At 46.7% G+C, this 27,628-nt stretch overlaps 1 protein-coding gene, 1 long non-coding RNA gene and 2 pseudogenes across 2 annotated transcripts; 2 read left to right on the top strand and 2 right to left on the bottom strand.

The window, feature by feature from the left end:
- Nucleotides 1-2,239: 2,239 nt before the first annotated feature.
- Nucleotides 2,240-3,213, bottom strand: LOC113927126. Its single transcript, XR_003521508.1, has 3 exons — nucleotides 3,180-3,213; nucleotides 2,824-2,898; nucleotides 2,240-2,293 (listed from the first exon to the last, which is right to left on the bottom strand). It is a non-coding gene; the product is annotated as an uncharacterized LOC113927126 (long non-coding RNA).
- A 256-nt stretch (nucleotides 3,214-3,469) lies between these two features.
- LOC113927124 (tubulin beta-2B chain) lies at nucleotides 3,470-6,673 on the top strand. Its single transcript, XM_035728502.1, has 4 exons — nucleotides 3,470-3,646; nucleotides 4,479-4,587; nucleotides 4,872-4,982; nucleotides 5,338-6,673. The coding sequence occupies exons 1-4, from the start codon at nucleotides 3,590-3,592 to the stop codon at nucleotides 6,396-6,398; spliced, it is 1,338 nt and encodes a 445-aa protein (XP_035584395.1). The 5' UTR covers nucleotides 3,470-3,589; the 3' UTR covers nucleotides 6,399-6,673.
- Nucleotides 6,674-20,452: 13,779 nt separating this feature from the next.
- Nucleotides 20,453-21,855, top strand: LOC113928000 (annotated as a pseudogene).
- A 1,864-nt stretch (nucleotides 21,856-23,719) lies between these two features.
- On the bottom strand, nucleotides 23,720-24,759 carry LOC113927999 (annotated as a pseudogene).
- Nucleotides 24,760-27,628: the final 2,869 nt, after the last annotated feature.

Below are 27,628 nucleotides of genomic sequence, written 5' to 3'. Positions count from 1 at the left end.
CGTCGATGTTAGGTTTGGTAGCTTTCCAATATTTCTAGCTGGAGAGTTTTGGGAAGAGTGAAAAAAGGAAATAATGATGGATTGGCAGTCTCTTTCAATTCCTCTTCATTCATTGGCCAAGTGTCGGTTGCCTAGGAAACCGCTTGCAGCTCGCCGAGGAGTGTGCTGTCAGGCTACCCCGGCTTGGGCTGTGTATCAAGTGGTGAATGCAGGCAGGCAGCCGGGAAATCCGAAAGCTAGATGTCTTGTAATTTCAGTAAATGTGTTTAAAAAAAAAAAAATCTTGCTTTAAGAAAATAATGCTTTAAAAATTTACTACCAAATCAGCAGTACAATGTTCCCAATCAGACTTCAATTAATTAAAACAATGACTCTGTGTGTAATCATACAGAAATGCAAAATCACTTGAGAATTTGCCATTGAAAATACTCTGAATATTGTGAGAGCAAATACAACTTTAATAGCTTCAGGGGTATCTCACTCACCTCAGCCACCTAATCGGTTATGCATAGAATAAATGTGGGATTTTATTTTACGCTGCGTTATTTCTACAACTGTCTGGGAAAGGGAAATTTTAGGAATATTGGTACATCATTAAAGCTAACAGCCTGTAAGTGATGGTGAAATATATTGTCCTGACACCTTTCACATCTGGTATACAATGACCTAGGTGGAGAAGAATTGTGTATAATTCACAAAAAGAAATGCTTGGAGGACCCGACTGAGGCCGGATCTATTTATGCTTTGGAGGTCCCTTACCAGCCTCCCCTCAGGAGCTGTACAGAATAAAAATGATAAGGATTGGCAGTTAAACGGAAAGAGCGGGGAAAGATTTGGCTGTCATCAACGTTCAGCCTTCCGACCCCAAATCAGCTTCTTGCGAAAATAAAAATGTGTAGCAGCATAATTCCAAATTGGGAAGGGGGGGGCATGGAGAGGCGTAAAGCCCTTAACAAGAGTGCCGGCCCCGCAGAGGCTGGGGTGGGCGACAGTACCCGCAGATGTATGAAAGGGAGGGCATCCGGGCTTTCAGAAGAGTGAGTTCCAGCCTCACCCTATCCCAAGCATTCTCCCCTAAAATAAACCGGAGAGGAAAGGGCCCTTTTATCCACATAATCTCGCACTCGCGTTTTCACCCGGCACTCCGCGGCAATCTGGCTCTGAAACCGAAGCTGAGAAAATAAACCATTAGGTGAGGGAGGCTGGCGGCCGGCTCAAATTTCCCGGCCTGGAGCAGATCCCCCGGAGCGCAGCGCGCCAGGGTTGCACCTTGGCGCTGGCAGCCAGGCGCTCACTGCTGGGCGCGCGTCTACACAGAGCGCGGGTGCAGCCCCAGCGGGGCCTTCCCGCACGGCTCGCTCCCACCGGAGCCGCCATCCCCAGGTCCGGGTGCTGACACCAGCCACAGCTCTTTCGGCCTGAACGTGGTCACCTTCCCCGAGGGCTGGGGCGCCTGGAAGACGGGATTCCAGCCTGAGCCCTGTTTTTAACTTGCCGTGGGACCTTGGGAATCGTTCACCCTCGACGTTTCTGCGTCTGTAGGAGCTGGATTAGAAACTCGGGGTCCTGGGTCCTTGGAACCCTCAAGTGGGGCCTGTGGGCGGACCTTCTGCTCCTCTGCCTCTCGCCCGACCCCATCCCAACCCCGAGAAGGGGAGCCGCGTCCGGGGAATTCTGCCCCGAAGGTTCAGTCTGGGCGCCATGGGTGTTTGGGGGAGGCTGGGCTTTTGTTCTCTGGCTTTCTCTTTGTGCCCTGGAATTGAGTTGAAAGCCCCCCTTCCACCTCCCAGCGGGAAAGAAAGGCGGTGACAGCTTGCTGATAGTTCTGGGAGGGTCTCACTCAACAGCTGCAGGCTCCGCTCCCCCACGGGAACCCGGGTCATGCGGCCCCTCTCGCCAGAGGATGAAAAGGGGTCACGTCACCTCGCAGAAGACCCGTCCCGAGTCGAGAGGGGGAAGGGCGCTTCACCCACGGAATTGCAGGGGCCGGGTTCCAGGTCGGTATTTCAGCCGCCCTTTCCGCTCCCACCCTTGAACGCAAGCAGGTTGAGCACCCTCTCCCCATCCCCCCTCACACACAGACACACGAAGAGTAACAAAGAGATCATCTCCTCCGACCACCTAGAAACTGTGGATTTGAAAGTGTCAGTGCTCCGAGTCTGCGCACGCGCTTTGTGCGCGTCAGGGTCTCGGGTGGCTGCTCCCTCGCTCTGCCGCAGTTTTTAGGCGTGTCCCTCACCCTCATCGGCAGCACGAAGGTTGGGGACCCCGTGGCCGCCGCAGGGTCCGGCACCTGATGAAAGAGAAGAGTGTTAGCGGTGCGGTGGGCCATGATCACCCGCGGAACCCATTTCCTTCCTGGACAATAGATGAACCAAACCCAGAGAGGGAGAGCGCCGGGGGTGTGATTTTTTAAAAACTCAGACGTGGGAGGTATCCCACACATTTGTGAGCCCTTTGTTCTGCCGCAGCCCCGCCCCCCGGACCCCACCCTTGTTCTGACCGCTGGACAGTACCCGTGCGCGGACAGCCACACCCACCCCATCCACTCCGGAGGAACAAAAAGCCAGCCCGCGAGGTGGAGGGGTCTTTGGTACCAGCCAGGGAGCTGGGGACTCTTGAAGAGAGTCGGATGGGGCTGAAGGGGGCGCGGAGGCTGCCCCACCCCTGGATGCAGCAACCGCAGTAGAGGGAGCAAGGAGCCCTTGACAGAGACAAAAGAGAGCAGGCGGATGCTGGGGGCAGGGCGCAGGGCCCCCTGGGGCTCCTGGGCTTTGGGGTCCGGGGTCACGGCTCTTCAGACCCCACAGCCTGATCACACACCATTTTCTCCTGGGCTCGCCTGTCCTCCCAAGGCTCTGTGTGACCAGGGTTCGGCGGCTGGACAGTCGCTGGCTTCTAGGGTTGGGGAAAGAGGCAGTGGTCTCACGAGGGGCGGGTAGCTTAGGGATCCCCGGCCGTTGGCCGATGAGGGGCCTCCACCAGCGCTGACAGTGCGACCTACGCCCCCCTCTACCCTTCCACCTGCCAGCACCCGGCGCACAGCGCACCTGAGGGCCTCTCCACCTGCACCAGTCTCCCTGCTCCCCCCATGCAGCACCAGCTCTCCCCCCACCACCGGCCTGCCCCAGGGGTCGCCCTCGCTTCGCCACCCTCCCGCCCTCAGCTCCTTCACCTACCCCCAATTCTCAATCCCCAGCTCTTCCACCTCCCCCCGCCCCAAGTCCTAGACAATGCCCACGCCTCCACCCTACTACCCCAAACCCCCACTCCTCGCCCGGTCCGCAAGCCTGTGCTGATTGGCTGCGGGCCCAATGTCCAGCCCCCAGGATGGTCCTTTGGGCTCGGAGCATTACGTCAGCGGGGCCTGGAGAGCTCTAGCTCGAAGGGGACTGGGGGGCTCGAGCTGGGGGCGCGGCCTACGCGGGCCGCCCCACCCTCCTTGCATAAAAGGCTGAGTCCGCTGGGCCGGCGCTCTCAGACAGTCGGTTCCCGAGCGCCTTGCCGGTGACCCCCGCAGTGGGTGTTTAGGGGAGGACGGACAGACTGACCAGAAGCCGACCAGGGCCAGAAGGAGCTAGCTAGCACCATGCGTGAGATCGTGCACATCCAGGCGGGCCAGTGCGGCAACCAGATCGGCGCTAAGGTGGGCGCTCCGGGAGGGGCGGGGTCGGGGGGGGGGGCCTTGGCCTGTAGCCCCTCGGAGTTCCTCGGCTCGAGCCTCGACCTGAGCAGGCCCGGGACTCCCCAAGCACAGACCTTCCCGGCAGCTTTGTGCGGCCGTGTGGGGCGTGGGCTCGGAGGCGATTTGGAGGTGGGGAGGAAGCTCGCTTTCATTTTTGCTGTAACTCATTTGGAATCCCGGCCACTCCTTGCTCCCCGCTTTCTCCCTGATCCTCACTTGGCCAGACAAGCTTGCCTGGAGAAGGCGCGGGTGTGTCCCCGAGGCTGTGCGCGCGCGTTTACGGGAGGGGCCGGGACACTGGGAGAAGTGGTTTTATCCGTTCGAACCCCAGTCGAGCTGTGGGGGAGGGGAGGAGAGCGATTGTCTTGAGGTCTCTGGACGTGCTTTGAATCTCAAACCACCCTCCTTCCGTCCCTCCGGTCCCTGCTCCCCAGCCCACCCCCTCCGCGCCGCTGGGAGTCCCTGCGCGCCCGCCGCCCGCCGCCTCCCGCAGCTGCGACTCTGAGCGCGGAACTCCGCGGCCGCGCGAGCCCGCAGCTTTTGCTGCACCAACCCCACCCCCCCCGCCCCGCCACCCGAAGAGACCCCCGCCTCCTGCCGCCCGCAGCTGTTCGCCGGGGAAACGCCCAATTTCAACTTTCTGACCCTGCACAATACAAGCCTTGCGGCGGAGCCGGGTCAGCTGCCTGAGAGTTAGGGTTTTTGGAACTGAGTCGAGGGCTTTTCATTGTGAGACTCGGTCTCTCTTTGAGGGGTAGGGCATGTCTAAATGCAAACTTTTTCTGTGTCTTAGTTTTGGGAGGTCATCAGTGATGAGCATGGGATCGACCCCACTGGCAGTTACCATGGAGACAGTGATTTGCAGCTGGAGAGAATCAATGTGTACTACAATGAAGCCACTGGTAATTGCCTTACCATCCCCCCCCCTTCAATTTTTTACTCTCCTGTCCCCAGGACTAACTCCAGGAGTGTGGCCCCAGGGTAGAGTGGACTAGCGGATTTAGAATTCCCACTCTTTCACTGCAGGATTTCAGTGGGCGGTTCACAACCAAAGCCTTTGAGAATCTGATCGGTTCTGTGTCCTTCTTTGTTTGGGGACAACAGTAGTGCCTGCAAAAGGGGGGAGGGAGCCTTTCTCTTTAGAGCTCTCTGCCTGCACATCTAAGTCCAGCTGTGTTCCCTGCAGGTAACAAATATGTACCTCGGGCCATCCTGGTGGACCTGGAGCCGGGCACCATGGACTCGGTCAGGTCTGGACCCTTCGGCCAGATTTTCAGGCCAGACAACTTCGTGTTTGGTGAGTCACTGACATGGCTGATGGCATGGGAGGCTCATTTGACACTGTACAGCTCGGGGTGGAGGGGTATGACCACCTAAGGGAAAGTACTGAATGAAGAACATCCTGTTGTGTGCCCATTCAGTCTTAATATAAGCTAAAATAAATTTGCCTTTCAACCTCTAATGGCCAGGTATTCCTAGACTTCCTTGTTTATAATTATATCCATAACCAAATATTTTAATGTCTGGCCATTTGGGTGGTAATCTGAGATAATCTTATCTGAACACTGACTCATTGATCTATATTAAGGGGTCTAAGGTAAAAAGAATTTAATCCAGTCATCAGTGCCTTATGAAGTCTCTCCCTCTGGCAGGCCAGAGTGGTGCGGGCAACAACTGGGCGAAGGGCCACTACACAGAGGGAGCCGAACTCGTGGACTCGGTCCTGGACGTGGTGAGGAAAGAGTCAGAAAGCTGTGACTGTCTGCAGGGCTTCCAGCTGACCCACTCGCTGGGGGGCGGCACGGGGTCCGGGATGGGCACGCTGCTCATCAGCAAGATCCGAGAGGAGTACCCAGACCGCATCATGAACACCTTCAGCGTCATGCCCTCGCCCAAGGTGTCCGACACGGTGGTCGAGCCCTATAACGCCACCCTGTCGGTGCACCAGCTGGTGGAGAACACCGATGAAACCTACTGCATCGACAACGAGGCCCTGTACGACATCTGCTTCCGCACCCTGAAACTGACCACCCCCACGTACGGAGACCTCAACCACCTGGTGTCGGCCACCATGAGCGGCGTCACCACCTGCCTGCGCTTCCCGGGCCAGCTGAACGCCGACCTGCGCAAGCTGGCCGTGAACATGGTGCCCTTCCCGCGCCTGCACTTCTTCATGCCCGGCTTCGCGCCGCTCACCAGCCGCGGCAGCCAGCAGTACCGCGCGCTCACGGTGCCCGAGCTCACGCAGCAGATGTTCGACTCCAAGAACATGATGGCCGCCTGCGACCCGCGCCACGGCCGCTACCTGACCGTGGCCGCCATCTTCCGCGGCCGCATGTCCATGAAGGAGGTGGACGAGCAGATGCTCAACGTGCAGAACAAGAACAGCAGCTACTTCGTCGAGTGGATCCCCAACAACGTGAAGACGGCCGTGTGCGACATCCCGCCGCGCGGCCTCAAGATGTCGGCCACCTTCATCGGCAACAGCACGGCCATCCAGGAGCTGTTCAAGCGCATCTCGGAGCAGTTCACGGCCATGTTCCGGCGCAAGGCCTTCCTGCACTGGTACACGGGCGAGGGCATGGATGAGATGGAGTTCACCGAGGCCGAGAGCAACATGAACGACCTGGTGTCCGAGTACCAGCAGTACCAGGACGCCACGGCCGACGAACAGGGGGAGTTCGAGGAGGAGGAGGGCGAGGATGAGGCTTAAAGTCACGCTTGAAAGCAGGTTAGGGAAAGTCGAGGAAAAGGAAAGCACGGGGGAGGGGGGCTTAGTGGTGAAAATCTCTTGGCAGTTGAAGGAAAGAAGCATGGTCTTCTCTAGGTGTGTGCGCTGGGTCTCTGGTGCTCTTCACTGTTGCCTGTCATTTGGGTTTTTTTTTCTTTTTGTATTATTGATGATATCAATGTAACATTTGAGATATTTCTGAACTACTGTTGTAATGGCTAAAATCACATAAACGTTTGTGTCCTAATGGTGTCTTCTCTTCTGTCTCCTTCTTCTCTTTATTGGCTTCTTTATAATGGTTTTGCCTGTTAACTTGCAGAACACATTATATTAAATTCTTCCTCTAGAAAAGGGAAGAGAGAGGTAAAAGTTCAAATGAATTTACTCTGTCCGTGTGGTAAAACTGAACCGACCACAGTCATACCCAATATAAGATGTGACATCACTGCAAATATGTAAATGCCCTTAAATATTTTATTAGTTGAAAGGCTGCCTCCTTGAAAGCAGACTAAGTGTAATTTCATGTAGAAATCCTACTATGTCTTTACTTCTTTACAAAAAAAAAAAATTTTTTTTTAATAGTTTCTACCTGCATAGGGCACACAATTCTAAAGGATAGAGAGTGGAAAGGAAGTCTCTTCCTCCTGTGTTCCTTGCTACAGTTTTCCTCCCTGGAGGGCAACCATTCTTATCACTGTTATCTCTCCAGCATCCTTGAAGAAATATTCTATATATCTTCAAACGGAGGTAGATTATTCCCTTTTTTCTTTCTTCACACCTCTTATGATGCTAGTAACACTGTTCTGCTGCCTCTTTTCTTCACTGAACAGTATGTTTAAAATACAGAGCTTCCCTCCTTGAAATGGATACACAGTATCCATTATGTAATCCTGCCGTACTTTATTTCGTTAATTCCTTAGGACGGCCATGTAGGTCCTTTATGCTTTTTTCTCATGGTGCCACGGTGAGTAATTTTGTGCATATATCAATCATTGTGTATATGAGAACAGCTATCCTGCAAATTTCTCTGTGGAGATTTCCTGCCAAATTGTGCCATGTTCTGCCTTAGATTGGGCCAGTCAGTTTCTCATTTGGGGAACAGAAGTGGAGTGTTAAGTTATAAACAAATGTGTAACATTTATTTACATATCCCTATAGGAAGAAAAAAAATCAAACTGTAGGCTTATGATTTTTCTCATTTTTAGACAAATGCAAAATTAGGAAAAATATTACTTTAAATGTGACCCTGTATTTATTTCATTCTAGCTGGTTCTACTACATAAATGTTTTTTTAAAAGAGGGGAGGAGAAAAGATGAGGGGTAGATTAGCGATTTCCACATTAAAGAGGCTGAAGTATACATGAAGATGGTTCCAAGGAAAAGCGTGAACATTATCTATATAGTGTGGAAATGGCCTCCAAAATGGAAAAGAGCAGCAGTTTGCAAGTATTGTATATTATAAAAACTAGACCTTAGTGATGAGTAAGGACAAATGGATCAGAGTCAGTGACTTCTTCAGTTTTCTATATTTAACAGTGAATTGGCTGGTGCCACTCTTGCTGAGCTGGTGTAAAGCTTCCAACAACTTAATTGAAGGGTAACATTGGTTTTTAAATGCCCTGAATGCGGGGTCAGCTGCCAGGGCCCCCTGGACCCTTGGCCATGCATTCCCCACAACCTGTCAGACACATGATTGGTAACTTTGGAGAAGACAGGGATTGCTGCCAGGTACTTCTTGGCATACCGTAAATACCCTGCTTCTCTTTCCCACCTTGTGAGAAGGGGACAGGCAGGCACCCAGCAGGCCAGCCTGCTAGCCTGTCAGCATATCCCGTCTGCACGCTGCTAGAGCTTACTTCAGCATGATTCGAACAGTGGGTGCCAGACAGACCAGTCAAGCAGATGCTCTGGGGCAAAGCTTTAAGAGCACTGTTGTACAAGACAACGTGAAATGCATACTTAAGAAAACAGTTCAAAAGCAAGAAAATGCAGACCAACACTTGGATTAAAAGATACTTTTGGAAACTCTCAGTTTCCTTTGTTTACATCACCATTGTGTGATGGGATTTGGAGTGGTGGTGATGGTCATGGTGGTGGTGGTGTGTGTGTGTGTGTGTGCAACACTCTGCAAAGGAAATGTTCTGTCACTCCCTGATGTACCACCAGGAGGATATTCACTTCGAGGCAGACGCAGTATCCAAATTACTAGTGGGATGTGATGCAGGATTCAAAGGTTGGGGTGAGGGAGGGGCAGCTAGAGTTATCTTGAGGTCCTCCCAAGAGTCTAGAAGGAACAGGAACCTCGTACGTTCCAAATCTGCCTGCACCCCTACCCCAGCCCCAGAGATGATCTTAGACTATGGTAGGTTTCCCATTTCATCACAAGGATGCTAGATTAATAGAAATTTGAACCAAAAGTAACCTTAAGAGATCATCTAGTTTGACCTCCTTGTTTTGTAAGGAAAGAAATGGAGGCTCAGAGACTTGTCTCAGACCACTGAACTTTTTCTGTACAAATCAGATCTTGGACTTAGTGTTCTTTTCTCTACAGCTGTATCTCTCAGGTCCTGTTATGTACAAGGCCACACGAAAAAGGGAAAGAGAAATTTCCTGGCTTCCAGAAAAAACCCAAAGGTGTCCCTTGGTCTGTAGCTCAACCTCCCTGGATGGGTGGGGCACAGACGAGGTGCTGAAGGGCTTTTGTCTCTAGTGGGGTCACGGACAGATGATGCTGAATTTCCTGGTTCTGAAACACCACATATACGATGTCCTAATGTAATCATGATTGCAAGAATATTCTATCGGGGCATAGTTATTGTGAAAATGAGTAGGAAGTTAATGAGTAGGAAATAGCACTTTGGAGCGCCACCTTTTACACACCCCCATTTTAGTTAAGATGTGACATACACTAGACAAAGCTATTTGACATCTACTATAATGCTGATTTCTTCCCATTGTTTAAGAGAGATTCTATTGTGTAGTCATGCTTTTTTAAATGTATCTCAAAGTTGAGCTATTTACTTGAAAACTGACTCACTAATACCCTTGTTTCTTAGAGGCTTTCTCCCTATCCATCTTGTTCCTCATTTTTTTTTGGTTTTGTTTGGTCTGGTTTTGAGAGAGAGAGAGAGAGAGCGTGCACACTGGGGTGGAGGAAGGGCAGAGGGAAAGGAAGAGAGAATCCCACGCAGACTCCCCACTGAGTGTGAATCCCAATACGGGGCTCCATCTCACGATCCTAAGATCATAACCTGAGCTGAAATCAAGAGTTGGACACTTAACTGACTGAACCACACAGGCGCCCTTTTCCTCATGTTTTTCTTAAGGCACGCTTGCCAACACATACCCAAGTAGGATGCAGTCTATTTCACTGAAAATGTTTCATAATCCTATTTTCGTTTCCTTTAACTGAGATAGAACTGACATGCCATAAAAATCACCATGCAAAAGAGTACAAGTGAGTGAGTGTTAGTATATTCATGGAGTTGTGCAACTATTACCACTATGTAATGGCAGAATCATCACCCAAAACACAAACCCATGCCCACTGGCAGCGCCTCCTTAGCCCCTCTCCCTCCAACCCCTGCACAACCACTAATCTTTCTGTCACTATGGATTTGCCTGTTCTGGACATTTCATATAAATGAAATCATACAGGACGTGTGTTTTTTTGTGTCTGGCTTTTTTTTTTTTTACTTAAGCATAATGTTTCCAAGGGTCATCTGTGTTGTAACATGTTTCAGAACCTCATTCCTGTTTATGCATGAATACTATTCCATTGTATGGATATGCCACATTTTGTTTACCTATTCATCAATTGGTGGACACTTAGGTTGTTTCCACTTTTTAGCTATTAAGAGTAATGCTGCTATGAACACTCATGTACAAGTTTGTGTGTGTGTGTGTATGTTTTCATTTCTCCTGGGTATATACCTAGGAGTGGAATTGCTGGGTCACGTGGTGGTAACTCTATGTTCATAATCATTTTGACTTCCACCTAAGGATGTAAATGCTTTCGGATTTGCCTGGAAGGCCAAGATAGGATAGAGATCAGGCCAGCCCTGGCTTTTGTACTTGGGCACCCGTATAGAGTCTTAAAATTGTAGTTATAGAAATGGTGGGCACTGGAGGGATCTAACAGGACTCCATCAGTTTGCAAATGAAGAAACAAAGCCTCATTGCTTAATTAGCAAAGTTCCCAGGTCACTGTATCAGTTAGGGCTGATATTTGGCTTCTAGCAACAGTGGCTTTGGATTATTTTTTTTCCTCTCCCTTAAAAAAGTCTAGAGACACACAGCGTAGGCCTTGGGGCTCCACAATATCCTCTTTCTGCTCTACTGATCATTGTCACTGGCTTTCTGCCTCATGTTCTCCTCAGGCCACAGAATGGCCATTGCAGCTCTGGTCATGATACCTGGGTTCTAAGCACGGAAGAGGGGAAGAAGAAGGGTAAAAAGGTACCTTCCAGCTGAGTAAGCCACTTTAAAGACCATGGCAGGAGTGCCCCCAATGACTTCTACTTGTACCTCCTTTTCTGCAGGGAAGGCTGCACAAAGTTGGTTTTTAGATGGGCACATAATCCAGCCTCTCAACCATTTAGACGTTCTGTTAGGAAGGAAGAAGTGGAGAATGGACACTGGATGGGAAACTGGTAGTTTCTTCCATAATTAAAGAGTGGCTAAGAAGTGACATTGACCCAGATCTCACTGCTCCTCTTCCAGTGCTCTCCATAGACATCAGTTTGCAAAAACCGTCATGAAACTAAGAGTCCTCATTTTCTACAACAGAGAGCTGAAGACTGAATGAAAATATTTCTTGATTCAGATTTCTGAATCAAAATGTTTACTTACTTTTCAGCATTTCTAACTTTTAGTCAACAACACATGTCCATGACTTCTAGAGAGATTTCTTTCAATGACCTATAATGGAATGTTCATATTAGGTTGGGCTGATCATGAATATTTTTCAGCTAAAGCAATGGGATTTTTTTTGTCACGAATATATTTCACTGGGACTCACAAACCTGATCACTGAGGAGAAAGAACCAAGAGTACTTTGATGAATTGGGTGGGAGGAGAGGACACCAGGGAGCACTCCAGGCATGAGCAGCTGTGGGACCACATGGGACAAGTGGAGGAAATTATGGGACACACCTGCTCAGGAAGATATGGGTAGGTGTCGGTGACTAATGCAGTCAAAGGGCCCAAGGGATGAGCTTTCAGAGGTTAAGACAGGAAGAGTCAGGCACTAAGGAGGTAAGATCAAAGTTAATGCAGACTATACCTAAGTGAGCCAGATCTAGAGAAGCAACCTTCCAGGTTCTGCTTTCCTCTAGATCTCTGGGTAGATAGGCATGATTTCAGGATCTCATGTACAAGAAAGAGGAAGAGAATCAGCATTTACCAAGTGCCTGTTACGTGTTAGGAATGTGACTGCAGAGCCTATAGTGTAGAATGGAGAGAGAGCTCAATTATGTTGTTTATCGACTTTGGGACCTTAACAAGTCACCTCCCTTCTCTAAATCCTTCTATAAAATTGAGTTCTTAATAGCTACTTGTGCAGAGTTTTAAATGTCATTAAGGTATATATAGTGATAAGAAAATGAAAAAGGCCAGTATTAATCAAACATGTGCTGTCTGTTACACATTTATCTCATTTCATCCTACAGAAACGCTATATAGTTTAAGTGCTTTTAGACCTTTTTATAAAAGATTTATTTAGTTGAGAGAGAGAGAAAGAAAGCACGCTCAGGGAGGTGCAGAGGGAGAGACAGAATCCTAAGCAGACTCTCCACAGAGTGCAGAGCCCGAGGCGAGGCTTGATCCCAATACCCTGAGATCATGACCTGAGCAAAAATCAAGAGTTGGACGCTTAACCAACTGAGCCACCCAAGCGCCCCTAGTTTAGGTGCTTTTGGCTATGTCCAAAATCATTTAAAAATTTACTTACAAAAGGGTAAGTTTGGGAAATTATTGACTCAATCAAAAAGTCCAGGGGCAGATCTTTGAAGTTCTACCATGACTAATTCTGGAGCCTCTAAATATGTTATCAGAACTTTCTCCTTTATCACTCTCTGGGCTCTGCATTCTTCTGTTTTGGCTTCCTTCTTTGGCAGCCTCTCCCCAACTTTAGGCTCCTAGCACCGTGTTGCTAGAGACCCTGAGAGGAGAAGAACACAGACTGGCCAGAACTGTGTCAGGTGCCCATCCCTGAATCAGTAATGTAGGCAGGGGAAAAGGGACATTGATCAACTACCATGTGACTGGGAGTCTCCTCTTTTAGGGAACTGACAGTTCCGAAAACAATTCAGGCTTAGATTAAGTAATTTGCCCCAAATCAGTCTGCTCTAGGTGGAGGACCTGGATATAAACCCCGGGGATTTCTGACTCCAAAGTGCATGGTATTTGCAATACAACAGCAAAAAAAAGTGATTATAGCCCATTAAAAAGGGGTATCCAGAGCGGCAGCTGAGGACGCGTGCCTGAATCAGAGACAAGCAACCCTTCAGAGGCTCCATCTTGCCCACCGGCCCAAGTCTAAATTCAAAGCACTGGACCATCTGGCAAACCTCTTTACCTCTCTTATTACTTTCCAATATTCTCTTGTTACTTTCAGCATGAACACTTTGTAGTCTTAATTTCTCCAACTAAAAAATGACGTTCTTCCTCTTCTCCTACTTTCGTCATTACATATACCATCCTCTCTCCCAAGACTATCTTATTTTACTTCTCTCCCCAAAATGATTTTCGGTTCTTAGAGTTAGGCTAAAGTTCCACTTTTTCTCAGAAACCTTTCTTTACTCTGATGACTCGTGTAGCACATTCCTTGCATTTTTTATATACTAAGAGCCCAGTTCTAGGAGCCAGGCAATGTCAGTTTCCGTCCTGAGAGTTTCAGCCTCAATTTTGGCTATTGTTCATTGGTTATCTATTATGAGTGGGGCTTTTTATTCCATTTTTATCTCCACTATTGGCTTAGTTGTGTGTATGTTTTTAGTGGTTACTCTGGGGTTTCTAATATAAATCTTTAACTTGCTATCATCTACTGTCAAATAATACCGTCTCACTCCATGCACAGGGTGCGATTCTTACAGCAACATGCTTCCTAAGGTGGGGGGGGAACTAAAAAGAACATATTTATCCACATATTTACAACTCAGGTCTCTTCATCTGTTTGGGTGGATCACGTTTCCTTCTACCTGAAAAACTTCCTTTAACATTTTTTTGTAGTGCAGATCTGGGGCATGAATCTCAGCTTTTATTTGGCTGAGAAAGTCTTTATTCTGCCTTATTTTTGACAGATATTTTTCCTGGATATAGAATTTTACAGAGATGACTTGTTTTCTGCCAGCACTTTAAAGATGCCATTCTATTGTTTCCAGGTTGTGCTGTATGAGTAGTCACTAGTAATTTTCAACTTTGTTTCCCTGTATGTAATGATCTATTTTTGTCTAGCTGCTTTTATTAAGAAGATCCTTTTTCTCTTTTTAAAATTATTTTTATTTTTTTTAAGATTTTATTTATGTATTTGACGGAAAGAGAGCGAGAGAGCACAAGCAGGGGGAGTGGCAGCGGGAGAGGGAGAAGCAGGTTCCCCAGTGAGCAGGGAGCCCAACATGGGGCTTGATCCCAACACCCTGGGACCATGGCTTGAGCCGAAGGTAGACGCTTAACTGGCTGAGCCGCCCAGGTGCCCCTCCTTTTTCCTTTTTCAAAAAAATTTTATTATTTAAGGATAATTGATATACAATGTTATATTAGTTTCAGGTGCACAACATAGTGATTCAACACTTCTATATATTATGTAATGCTCACCACTTACAGGTAGTTACTACCATCTGTCACCATTCAACATATTTAATATGATGTGCCTTGGTATGGTTTCCTATCCTACTTGGAATTTTATTCTGCTCGGGATTCATTGAACTTCTTGAATCTGTGAGCTTATAGATTTCATCAAAATCGTACAATTTTCCACCATAATTTCTTCAAATATTCTTCCATCCCCCACTTTATTTTGGGATTCTAATAACATGTATTTTAGAGGTCTTGACATAGTCTCATAATCTATTGATGATCTGTTCATTTTTTTAAAGGTTTATTGATTGATTGATTTTTTTTAAAGATTTTATTTATTTATTTGAGAGAGAGACAATGAGAGATAGAGAGCCTGAGAAGGAAGAGGGTCAGAGGGAGAAGCAGACTCCCTGCTGAGCAGGGAGCCCGATGTGGGACTTGATCCCGGGACTCCAGGATCATGACCTGAGCCCAAGGCAGTCGCTTAACCAACTGAGCCACCCAGGTGCCCCTATTGATTTATTTTGGAGAAAAAGAGCAGGAACAGGAGAGGCAGAGGGAGAGAGAGTCTCAAGCGGACCCCTCACTGAGGGTGGAGCCCAAGGTGGGGCTCGATCTCATAATGCTGAGATCAGGACCTGAGCCGAAACCAAGAGTCTGATGTTTAACCAACTGTGCCACTCAGGTGCCCCAGATCTGTTCATCTTTTGTTCAGACCTTTCTCTCTTTGCTTCAGTTTTGACGGCTGTGACTTCCATCCACTGATCTTTTCTGCAGTGCCTAATCTGCTGCTAATTTCATACAAGTATTTTTCATCTCAGATATTATATTTTTAATTTCTAGTTCTATTTTTGTCTCTTAAAAATTTTCCATTTCTTGGGGCGCCCTGGTGGCTCAGTCGGTTAAGCGTCTGACTTCCGCTCAGGTCATGATCCCGGGGTCCTGGGATCGAGCCCATTTCTCTCTTTGTGTCCACACTCTCCTCTCCTTTCTTGAATGAGGGGCACATGTTTATGCCAGCTGCTTTTTGGGCCTTGTCTTCATCACCTTTGTCTTTTCTAGTCTATTTGTATGAGTGATTTTCTTCATGGTTATGGGCCATATTTTCCTGCTTCTTTGTAACTTTTGATTGAATGGCAGACATTGTGAGTTTTTTGTTGTTGAGTGCTGGATATGTTGTAGTCCTTTAAATGTAGTTGCACTTCATCCTGGCATACAATGACATTACTTGGAATTGGTTGGATCTTTTCAAAGCTTGCTTTTAAGCTTTACTAGGGCAGGTCCAGAGAACTCTGGTCTGGGGATAATTTAACCCCACTAGTAAGACAATGCCCTTGAGGCATTTCCATTCCAGTCAACAGGAACACAAATCATTCCTAGCCCTGTGTGAGCTCAAGGAATTGTTTGGTCTGCTGCTTTCCAGTTGTTCCCTCCCTATTCTCGAGTAATTCCTAATTTTGCACATTAGTATCAGTACTCAGCTCAAGACTAGAGAGGGCCTCTCTGCAGATCTCCAGAGCTCTTTCAGTGAAGTTCCTCCCACGTCTGTGTTCTGCCTGGTAGCTCCCCCTGACTTGGGTGCTCTGAATTCTGCTTTCTCTCTGCTCAACTCAGTGCACCCACCAAGCTCTGTTTGGGTGCCCCCCCCCCCCGCACTGCATCCTCCAAATCTGTTGGGACAATCACAAGCTAATTTCATGTATTTCCCTTTCCTCGGGGGTCACTATCATGCGCTGCCTGTTGTCCAATGTCCTGAGAACCATTGTTTCATATATTATGCCCACTTTTTTTAGTTATTGCGGTCAGGCAAATAAATCCAACTCCTCCTGCTCCATCACAGCCAGAAGTAGAAATCCTCTCTTCATTTTCTTTTGATTAAAATGTGTTTTCTTTCCTTCTATCTACCAATTCTCTTAGTGTCTGTCCTGTTTGTTTGCTCCTATATTCCTTTTAATTTGGACTTCATTTGCAATTTTTTTATGTTTTTTCTCAGTTCTTTCCCTTTTTACAAGTATTTCTTTTCTCCAAGAATCTCATTTCAGAGTTTTTCTAATTTTAATGTATTTTTTTCTTCCGCATTTGTGATCCTTTGCTTGACTTTTTCTTTTTTTAGCTAATTTGAAATTTTAGGTTATAGTTTTCACCAGTTTGTATCTGTTGTCTTTCTGGCATACTCTCGTCATCTGCAGGGACATTATTCTGCTCCTAATTCTTCTTGATATTATTAGTAATTTTGTATGGATTTGGTCATGATCCTTTTCTGTTGCCCATGTTTAAGTGAAACGAGTTTTATTGTGGTTTTAGGAGTAAGAGAAAGGCCAGGAGAGCTTTAAGAGCTGCCTGGCTCTATAGTTCCCCCTTCTGTTGTTTTCAGAAACCGCCCTACGTTAGAGATCTTTAATGCTCCCTCCTTCATTTTTACTGGGATTCTGATTTTTCCCTTACTGCTATTAATCCTATCCTCCATATTATGGAGGATATCACCGTAAGGCTTTTTCTGAAAGGGAACTTTGATTTTTTTCATTTGAGAGTTCATTTACTTAGCTTCTTGGTCTGTTTTTTGATGGGGGCTAGTAGGGGCGGATGGTCAAGGGAGAGTCAAACTTACGGTCCCACCTCCACGATCTTCCAAATCTCCCAGGATCCAGTCATTTCTAAAGTCTTGTAGTTCTGACTGCCATGTCTCTATTTCATTACCCATTTACTTCAACAAATGTTTATTAGATACCCACTATGCACAATGCTGTGCTAAAAATCACAAATATGAATAAACAAACTCTAGCCTTCAGGAAGTTTCCAAGTTAGTCGGGAAGGCAAATATATGCACAGTTAAGTACAGCCAGGCTGTGGTCACTGCTGTGAAGATGCTAGGGAATAGGAGCAGTGTCCACAATAGCCAAGATAGGGAAAGAGCCCGGATGTCCATTGACAGATGAATGGATAAAGAAGATGTGATATATATATACACACACACACACATACACACACACAATGGAATACTACTCAGCCATCAAAAAGAATGAAATCTTGCCATTTGCAATGATGTGGATGGGACTAGAGGGTATTATGCTAAGCGAAATAAGTCAGAGAAAGACAAATACCATATGATCTCACTCATACGTGGAATGTAGGAAACCAAACAGATAAACGTAGGGGAAGGGAACGAAAAATAAAATAAGATGAAAACAGAGAAGGAGGCAAACCATAAGAGACGCTTAACTCTAGGAAACAAACTGAGGGTTGCTGGAGAGGAGGTGGGTGGGCGGATGGGGTAACTGGGTGATGGGCATTAAGGAGGGCATGTGATGTGATGAGAACTGGGTGTTATATGCAACTGATGACTCACTAAGTTCTACCTCTGGAACTAAAAAAAAAAAAAAAAATAGATGCTATGGAAACACAGAGATGACATCAACTAATTCTTATTGGTTTGAAACCAGGGCAATTTTCATAAAGAAGCAACATTTACATCCCCCCAAACTCGAAAGTCTAATGTGATCCACCTAATAATAGGAATTAGGGTTCTTGTAGGAGAGTGGACTGATTTAAACAGTAGCTTTTGAAATAGCCAAGCTATGTTATTAAAGAACCTGCGGTGAGATAATTAGTGCTGTCTCCTCTGCAGAGCTGCAAGCTTCTCCTCGCCGTCAGCCTGGCCTCCTCTCCTTTTATCTGTTTTCCTCTTCCCTGGCAATGTTGACAGTTCTCTGGGAGGAAGGCAGGGTGGTTGCTGCTTGGTGTAGATCCTATCTCGTTCTCTTTGTGGGAGACACAGCAGATTACAGCTTTGCCTTCTTCTGCTGGAAGAGGAGTCCCGGACTGAGCAGTCCTGCTCTCCCAACCTGTGACGTGCACCCCCAGCCCCACGCCACCCCATCACCTGGGGAGACGTGCGGGCTAGCGAAGGAGCCAGGCTGGCATTTCACACAATCAAGCCCCTTTGTTTGGATCTGCTCATAAAGCCAATGGGTGGATGTGTGTACTGGCACAGAAGGAGGGCAGGCTGCCATCTACCCAGCTTTTACCCAGAACAGTCTTTGTGGGCCGATCTTCATTATACAGTACCAATGTGTGTGTCTCCCTTCTATTCCTAAGAATGTTTTTTTTTTTTGTAAGTGTTGAGTCCTGTATTCAATTATGCAAGGTTTCCACTAGAAATTTCTTTAAAAATGTAGGAGATGTGTTATTTTTTGCAGTATTTTCCTGGTCTGTGATGCTATGGCTTCCTACAGAATCAGAAGCTCAGAAGTAACCCGCGAGGCCAGGCAGGAGGTGGGAGAAAGGAGGACGTGCGCCAAAGAAGGCCTTCTCTCTGTGAGCCCCAGTAATGACCTTCCAGAAAGGGGAGCCTGCTAAGGATAAACACACCCTGAAGCTGTTGACTAAAAGAGGAAGAAGAAGAGAATTCCAAGTCCTGGAGGGAGGGGACTAGCAGCCTTCCCAGCTGCTCCTCACCCTGGCCCTTCTGGGGACCCCACTGTCCCTATACCAGCTTCCCTGCCTAGGCCTTCAGGCAAGTCACTGCCAGATCACCACTGCTTGTGCAATCTAGGGGTTCACTGACACCCCCCAATTCTTTGCCAGGTGGGGAGCTCTTTTGCATGATAGGTCCATAAGATGAGCTTAGAAATTTCACTGAAGAAATTAGAAACTAGAGTTGAAATTAGAGCTACCGTTCGATCCAGCAATTGCACTACTGGGTATTTACCCCAAAGATACAAATGTAGGGATCCGAAGGGGTATGTGTACCCCAATGTTTATAGCAGCAATGTCCACCATAGCCAAACTGTGGAAAGAGCCAAGATGCCCATCGACAGATGAATGGATAAAGAAGAGGTGGTATATATACACAATGGAATATTATGCAGCCATCAAAAGGAATGAGATCTTGCCATTTGCAACGACGTGGATGGAACTGGAGGGTGTTATGCTGAGTGAAATAAGTCAATCAGAGAAAGACATGTATCACATGACCTCACTGATATGAGGAATTCTTAATCTCAGGAAACAAACTGAGTGTTACTGGAGTGGTTGGGGGTGGGAGGGATGGGGTGGCTGGGTGATAGACATTGGGGAGGGTATGTGCTACGGTGAGCGCTGTGAATTGTGCAAGACTGTTGAATCACAGATCTGTACTTCTGAAACAAATAACGCAACATATTTTAAGAAAAAAGAAAAAGAAGAAGGTAACAGGAGAGGAAGAAAAGGGGAGTATGTCAGAGGGGGAGACGAACCATGAGAGATGATGGACTCTGAAAAACAAACTGAGGGTTCTAGAGGGGAGGGGGGTAGGGGGATGGGTTAGCCTGGTGATGGGTATTGAGGAGGGCACGTTCTGCATGGAGCACTGGGTGTTATGAACAAACAATGAATCATGGAACACTGCACCAAAAACTAATGATGTAATATATGGTGATTAACATAACAATAAAAAAATTAAAAAAAAAAAAGAAATTAGAAACTAGAAACTCTAAAGCCTGGAAACAAAGGACTTCCAGGCTACAAGATCCTTTTTTCTAGGGAAAGAGAGAGAGCATGGGGAGGGGCAGAGAGAGGGAGAGAGAGAATCTCCAACAGACTCCATGCTGAGTGCAGAGCCTGATGTGGGGCTCCATCCCAGGACCCTGAAAACACGACCTGAGCCAAAATCAAGAATCAGATGTTTAACCCACTGAGCCACCCAGGCACCTCTGAGTCACAAGATTCTTGTCCTAACTCAACTGTCTTGCAGCTTGGCTCAGCCAGCACAACCCATGGGCTCCCCTCCCATGTCTTCCTTCAACTCTGCCTGAGATAGGCACCGAGCAGAGAGACTCAGTCATTTGGGCCACAGTGGACCTGGGACAGAGCACTCTGTCCCCCTAGGTACTGGCTTCCTTCTTTCTCTCTCACTTCTGGGTATGGCCTGAGGTGGGACCTCTGGCCTTGGGGCGACCCAGAGTTTCCCCTTTGTTCCCTCAGGGATCCCTGAGCCACTGGTGATGAAGACACTTCATCAGTCAGCACTTCTCTTTGGAGCTTTAAACCTTCTTGAACAAATCCTTCAGCTCTGTGACCTTGGCCTGGTATTCTTCCCCCACCCATCTTCACTCCATCTCTCCTGGTGCTATCTGGGCTTCCACTCACACAGCCTATTGATTGTTCATGATAATTACATCCTTCAGTAAGATCCGTCCATTCGTCCCCAGTGGCATGGGCTGGAGTTTGGAAATGATTATGCTATAGTTATGGGGAATTAGATGGAGAACGTTGGTTCCTGGTAAGTGAGTACATCTACCCCGCAGGGGCATGGATAACCAGATTCTTTTCATGTCCTGGTTTTAACTCATTTTTAAACCATTCACTAAGTCCCTAGTTCCTTCTGAGTGGTTTCTCTAGCTTTTAGCTCCTAGGTCCAACAATAAATGAAAAAGCTCTTATGCTAAACGTTCTGTCCACTAGAGCGCCAAGCGGCTCTAGTGATAATCAGGCATCATTCTGATTACAAACTGGGGGACTTGGCAAGGTACAGAGTGCCCTTCTAGGCAAGCCTCCTGCCCGTCTGTCCTTAGGAGGCATGGCTGGTGCTCAGGTCGGAGAGCAGGAGGATGGTGACCCCACGCACACGCACACTCGTGCACACACGCATGCACACAGAGTAGCTGAGTGAGAAGTCATGGACACATGAGACTCATTCTGGGTGCTCCCAAAGTGTGAGGTTGCGCTCTCTTGCTCAGGCCTGTGGTGCTGGCAGGACAGGTAAGTATTGCAGTGTTCGTACTGCCAGGAAGCTCCGTTGTCACCGTCAAGATCAGAAGTGGCATTATAAACAGTACAAGAAAGCCCATTTGGGCACAGCTGTGAAAGCCAACCCTTTTGGAGGCACTTCCCATGCAAAGGGAATTGTGCTGGAAAAAGTAGGGGTTGAAGCCAAACAGCCAAATTCTGCCATCAGGAAATATGTGAGGGTCCAACTGATCAATAGTGCAAAAAAAAAAAAAAAAAAAAAACCAAAAAAACCAAAAAACAAACCACAGCCTTTGTACCCAGTGATTGTTGTTCAAAATTTATTGAGGAAAATGAACCAGTTCTGGTTGCTGGATTTGGTTGGAAAAGTCCTGCTGTCAGTGACATTCCTGGAGACATTAAGAATGTCAAAATAGCCAATGTTTCTCTTTCGGCCTCATAAAAGGCAAGAAGGAGAGACTGATATCATAAGTTTGATGGTGCACAAATGACAGTAATAAATTTTCATACGCCAAAAGAAAAAACAAAAAACAAACCAAGTGTGAGGTTGAACCATGTGGAATTTCTGGGACTTGGGGAGAAACCCGTAGATTCCTGTTAGGTCCCACTTTTAGCCTCAAGCAGAGCATGGGGGAAATGGGGATTCCTAGCTCTTCTCACTTGCCAGGTTCTCCTGATGACTCCTCCCGTGTGAGAGAGCTTCTGCATCCAGACTGGCACCTCCAACGTGAAACTGCCTACTCTTCGCCTCCTCACCTCTTGGGGGAACTCATTAAAATGCAGATTCTGACTCAGTCGGTGGGGCGGGGCTGGCGATTCCACATTTCCAACCAGCATGCTGGGGATGCTGCTGCCCGCCAGACCATCCTGGAAGGAGCAGGCTCTAGAATGTCGTCGGTAGAGTTGTAATGCATCCTAGTTCTGAAGATGGCAGAATGAATCTTTCCAGTGCAACATTAGCAGACCAAAAACAAAATAAAGCCAAGCTGCAGCCGATTGTGTGTGTCACATCCGTGTCACATTTCCCCACCCCCACCCCACCGGTCTGGAGAGTTCCATAACCTACGTTTTTTTTGCTGCAAACCCACTAAGCCTATAAAAAGGGATTTTTTTCTTTCCTTTCTTCACTGATCTTTCATTCAACAGATATTTCCTGAGCACCTACTATATCAGAGGCACCACGTAACGAAGAAAAATTCCAACCCATGCTTCATACTGTGGCAAGAGTAGTTGTTGGCAGTGAAACCTGACCCTGTGATTTCTCTTCTTACAATTCTGTTTCTGCAAATATAAAGTGCAAGTGCCCTAACATAGCCCTTCTGATACCTGCTGAAAGTCGACTTATCCTCTCCCCAACCACTCACCCTGCCTCAGGCCCTGCCTGGTGTTAGAACCCTGTCCCCTCCAGCTCCTGCTGAGTGGGTCTGAGATTTGGCACCTGCTCCCTTCCTTCCTATGGACAATCTATAGAATCTAATCTAATATAGACATTCATGGCGCACTTACCCGCTTCCAGATGTGACTCCCCACCACTCCTTTCAGGAATTCTTTTCTGAACACCCAGGTGGATTTCCCGCATCCCCTCAGTTCTGAACAATTTTACATTGAAATTCCAGTTCTCTCTCCGCTAAACTTGAAATTTCTTAAGTGTAGAGAAATGTCTCAACTCTTGCTGGCAGGTTTTCCCATTTGAGATGCCCATGGACTTTGACCTGCTTCCAAGTCATTAGTCTTGGCCTCACAGCAGCTGGTGAAGGGCTGGGCGACAGACCGCTGAGGAATGAAAAATGTTCCGGGGTGAACATGCGTCATCCGTGCTATGTGACATTTTACAGCCCAGCTGTCGGGACAGAATCAATAAAAACCCGGTCAACGCAGGGTGAGGAGAATACGAAGTAAGCAAGCGAAGGACGGGAGGGTAGGGTGCTGAAGTCTAATGCCAAGCACTTAGAGACAGAGTGGGTCAGGAATTTTAGATCTGCTCCTGCCCTGGAAATCTCTCACCCTTGGATATAATGCGATGAAAAAGGAATCCAAATGCTTTGCACCTTCTAACACTAGTTCTATCTTGCTTTACGCCTAATGTTTGGCATGGCTAATCTTTCCCAATTTGACAGTTTTGTAAACCATTTCACTTTACATCTTTGGATTGCTAAAAATCCATTCTTCCATTTTATGGGGAAAGGGTTTTGGAAAATATTTAGTTTTCTTGCTCCTCTCTTGAAATCGCAACCCCCATTCAAAAACCATGCACACTAACACACACCAACAACAGCACAAAACAAAGACTTCTTTTTCCTTTATTAGACACATTATGCATTTTTATTGTAGAAGGACATATACATATAAGTGAAAAGGTCATTTCACTTGGTCTCACCATTTGTAGGTAACCAGTTCACACCTAGTGCATATCTTTCCAGATTTATTTCCATGTACACACACATGTATAAATATTCTTACGAAAATATGATCATACTATGACTGCCATTCATAATGGTATCTTGGTGTCAATTTAGATCCATATCTTACATGGTGTCCATACAGGTTTGTACTGTTAAGACTGCATAGCCTCGCCCTGTGTGGACCTACCAAAATTTATTTAATTCCCTGTCACTGGAAATTTCTGTTGCACCAATATTTAGGCATTGTAAGCATGCCTAAAACAACGTTTTTGAACTTGTGTCTCTGGCATCATTATTTCCTTAGGATAAAGTCCAAGACATGGAATTCTTGAAAGTGGAAGAGATTAGCAGCATTTTAAAGGTTTTACAACGATGTCTTTAAGGTGTATCTGTTACGTCTTGCTTCCTACGAATTGATCTGTGCAGCCAGTGCCCAGTCTATAGCTTTGACCGCCAGGGAGGCCAGCCGGGTGGCCTGGTCAACACGTGTGCCCAGTGTGTCTGCCTCGAGGTAGCTGAGCTGCTGAGACATGGCCTGGAATTCAAATACTCTCTTGGCACGACAAGGGCAATCTGGAATATCCTTTTCTTGAGGGCTATTTTCACCAGGAATCCAGATGAGGACAATCCCTCTGCCAATTTCTGAGAATTTGTCCGGATTCAAAAGCTATTTTGGGTTTAAACTTCTGCAAAATGTTATCTTCCCTGGATCCATGTTTCGCCATGGAATCCAATTCTTTTTCAGGCGCTTCTCCCACGCTTCCTGTAATCTCTGCGACATCATCCTTTTCTACAACTTCAGGTGTAATCCCATCTTCTGTTTCCATTCCGGTTTCAAATCCTGGAGAAAGGAAGTGGCAGTCTAGAACTCTACTGTCTGGACGATCTGTGCACAAGCCTGCTTGTGTCCCAGTCTCCGGTCTGGACTTGGATGCTGCCTACTGCAGTAATGTGCCTTGTGACATCTGGGGCAGGTTTGGGGGCCCAGATAGCCACAGGCCCTGCAGAGAGGAGCACCAGACCCCAGCTGGAGGCACCAGGATTTTCCTGTCTGTGGGGGAGGATTCTCAGAAGGAAGCTCAGATGAGTAAAACTTTTTCTTGGGTTGCTGATTCCTACAAACTCACAGCTGGCGTAGCCCCGTGGCTCTGGGTAGCAGAAGAGAAAGAGGCCTCGGTGAGAGTTATCATGGGGAGGCCGGGCAGGGACACGCGCACCTGCAGCACAAAGGGATGAAACAGCACTGCCCGGCTCACAGGCCAGCGGCTGCCACCCCAGCTTCGCCAGCCCCCCGGGCCGCCCACCCACCTCATGCAGAACTGCTCCCAAACGAGCTGCCTCCTCTCCAAGCCCTGCTCCACCGACTGCTTAAATCCTTCAATATATTCATAACAGCTGTTTTTAAATCCTTGTCTCATACTGACATTTAAAAGAATTTTTCATTCCTGGCTCTTTTTCTATTGCTTTGATTTTCCCCGATTATGGGTCACATTTTCCTACCTCTTCTTGTCTAGCATCTTCTAATTGAATTTAGGGCCCTGCAAATGTTTCACTTTTAAAAAGCATGTGGATTTTGTTGTCTTCTTGTAAAGGGTGTTGGGCTTTGCTTTTGCAGGTAGTTCACTTACTTGTAGATCAGCGTGGTCTTTCCCAGGCTTGTTTCCAAGCTCCGTTGGGTGGGTCTGGAGTAACCTTTCCTTCAGTGCTACTTAAGTTCTAGTCCTAAGGTGGGACCTTTCTGGGATTTCTACTGAATATCCTGGGTAGCTCACTGAAATAACTCCTTGTGGCTGGTCAGAACTCGAATGTCTCCAGCCATGTGAGCGATAATTACCAAATAGTTGTTTTTTCCCTGGTGGTTGTTCTTTGCTTGGCCTTGTGGAATCTCACCTGTTCATTCCAAAGCCAGCCTTCAGCCAGAACCTTCAAAGGTGCCATGCAGGTTTATGGGGCAATTTCTTTGCGTGGCTTTGCAGCTTCAACCTCCCTCAGCGTTCCAAACATCTGTCTCTGTTTTCTCAGCTAAGACTGCTGGGCTCCACTTGGATTCCTTCTCTCTGTACAATGGTTTAGAAGGTTCTTCAGGCAGAAAGCACAAGTGATTGTAGGGTTCACCTCATTTGTTTCTCTTTTTTTCCAGAAGGTACAGTCCTCCTGGGTCTGTGTTCCGAGGACTGAAAACGGTTGTTTCATAGATTTTGTCCAGTGCTCTCATTGTTTATGGCACGAGGGTTGGTCTGGAATCAATTTACTTCCCATATACTCCTTTTAATGAGGCTTTTTGGGGGAAAAGGGGCGGGTTATTATGTGGTTAAAAAAAAAAGAGTACTCTGGTTCTGAGGGAGGTTTTCTTTGCTCTTAAAAAATAGTTGGGTAAAAATACATAGTGCCTTTTCTGCCTCTGAAAACATGTGATGCCACAGAGGGTTGCCACAGCCCGTGTGAGGGAAGCTGATATAAGGGGAAGGCCAACAGTGTGTTGAGAATAACAGTCTAGAAAACACCTGGGTCTGGGGTAAAGTCAGTGAGATGGAGTAACCAGTCCTGGACCTGTCCTGGCTCTAAACTAGCTGTTCTCAAACCTGTCAGCCTCAGGGCCCCCTGACACTCTGAATAATCACTGAAGATCCCAACAAAATTGTGTATGTGGCTAATCACCGTCAATATTTACCATATTATTAATTGAAATTAAGAACATTTAAAAAGGTGTAATTATTATGAATTTAAATAGATCGTTAATCTTTGATAGAATCAAAAAACCATTACATATTACCTTAACTAACATTTTTTATGAAAAACCATGTTTTATAAAACAAAAAAATAACTTAGGGATATGAGTGGCATTGTTTTACATTTTTGCAAATCCCTCTAATGTCTGGCTTTTCATAAGTGATTTTCATACTGGCTTTTCAACTGGATTTTCATAACTGCTTCTGCATTCAATCTGTTCTCATCTGTTGTTTCATTTGAAAATCAAACAAACAAAAAAATCTGGCCTCACTCAGATATGTAGTGGAGAAAGGGAGGAGTATTTTTTTTAAAGATTGTTTATTTATTTATTTATTTGAGAGAGAGAGAGAGAGAGAGAGAGCATGAGGGGGGGAGGGTCAGAGGGAGAAGCAGACTCCCCATTGAGCAGGGAGCCCTACACGGGACTCGATCCCTGTACTCTAGGATCATGACCTGAGCCGGAGGCAGTCAGTGAGCCACCCAGGTGTGCAGGGGGGAGTATTTTTTATTCACGTTCAGAAAATCGTGGGTATTCTTCTTTGGTAAACACCAAAAACGTAACAAGTTGTAATTCCTTAAAGGTTAGTTATAATGTGGACTCTGAAACGATCTCCAAAAATACACTTTATTACAGGGCTCGGTACATTTTTTCTGTAAAGGGTCAGATAGTAAATATTTTCCCCACTGCAGGCCTTGAAGTTTCTGTTACAACTGCTGAAGTCAGCCCATGCAGCTCAACAACAGCCACAATGATACATAAACACATGAGTGTGGTTGTATTTCAATAAAACTTTTACAGAACCTTCTTTGAAATAAGCTTTTTATAAATAACTGCTGACTTCTGCTTTATGACAGTTAAAACCTGTTGTCTATCCTGCACTTGGAATGGATGGTTTTGACCATACAGAGGCCCTGAAAGGGTTTCAGGCACTTCCAGGGGTCACTAGAGAATACTTTGAGAACTGCTGCTGTAATATTTTTGTTATATGGGATAACACATTTCTTCTTGCGAAAGGCATTTTCAGTTGGATCTTCTGTTCCTTGCAGACAAAAGCATCCTAGCTGATAAAGTCCTAGGTAGTTTCTCAAGCGAGAAATCTGCATACCGGTTTCTATTTTGGATTCTGGGAAATGGCAAATTAAACCCAACCACGTTCCCTCCCACCAGTTTGATGTACCAGCAGTAGAGTAGAAATTGCAAGTTGTATGTCGGGGCTGAGAGGTCCTGAGGCTGGGAGCCTCGTGGGGCCCCAGAACGTTGCAAGAGAGCTTTGGAAAGTTTCATGTTTTCACTGGGAAGAACAGAGGTAGCCAAACAGTCCTCATTATCTAGACAAGGGGTATGTGAGTCAGGGTTCTCTGGAGAAACAGAACCAATAGGATATATTTAAAGACATTTATTATAAAAAAAAAAAAAAGGCTCACAGGGTGCTCAGTTGGTTAAGTGGCTGCCTTTGGCTCAGGCCATGATCCCAGGGTCCTGGGATCGAACCCCACATCGGGCTCCCTGCTCAGTGGGGAGTCTGCTTCTCCCTCTGCCCCTCCACCTGCTCATGC

Source organism: Zalophus californianus, chromosome 7, assembly GCF_009762305.2.
Source record: "Zalophus californianus isolate mZalCal1 chromosome 7, mZalCal1.pri.v2, whole genome shotgun sequence".
NCBI classification, from domain to species: domain Eukaryota; kingdom Metazoa; phylum Chordata; class Mammalia; order Carnivora; family Otariidae; genus Zalophus; species Zalophus californianus.
Note: the sequence above shows the minus strand (reverse complement) of the source record. Positions and strands in the feature narration are given on the sequence as shown.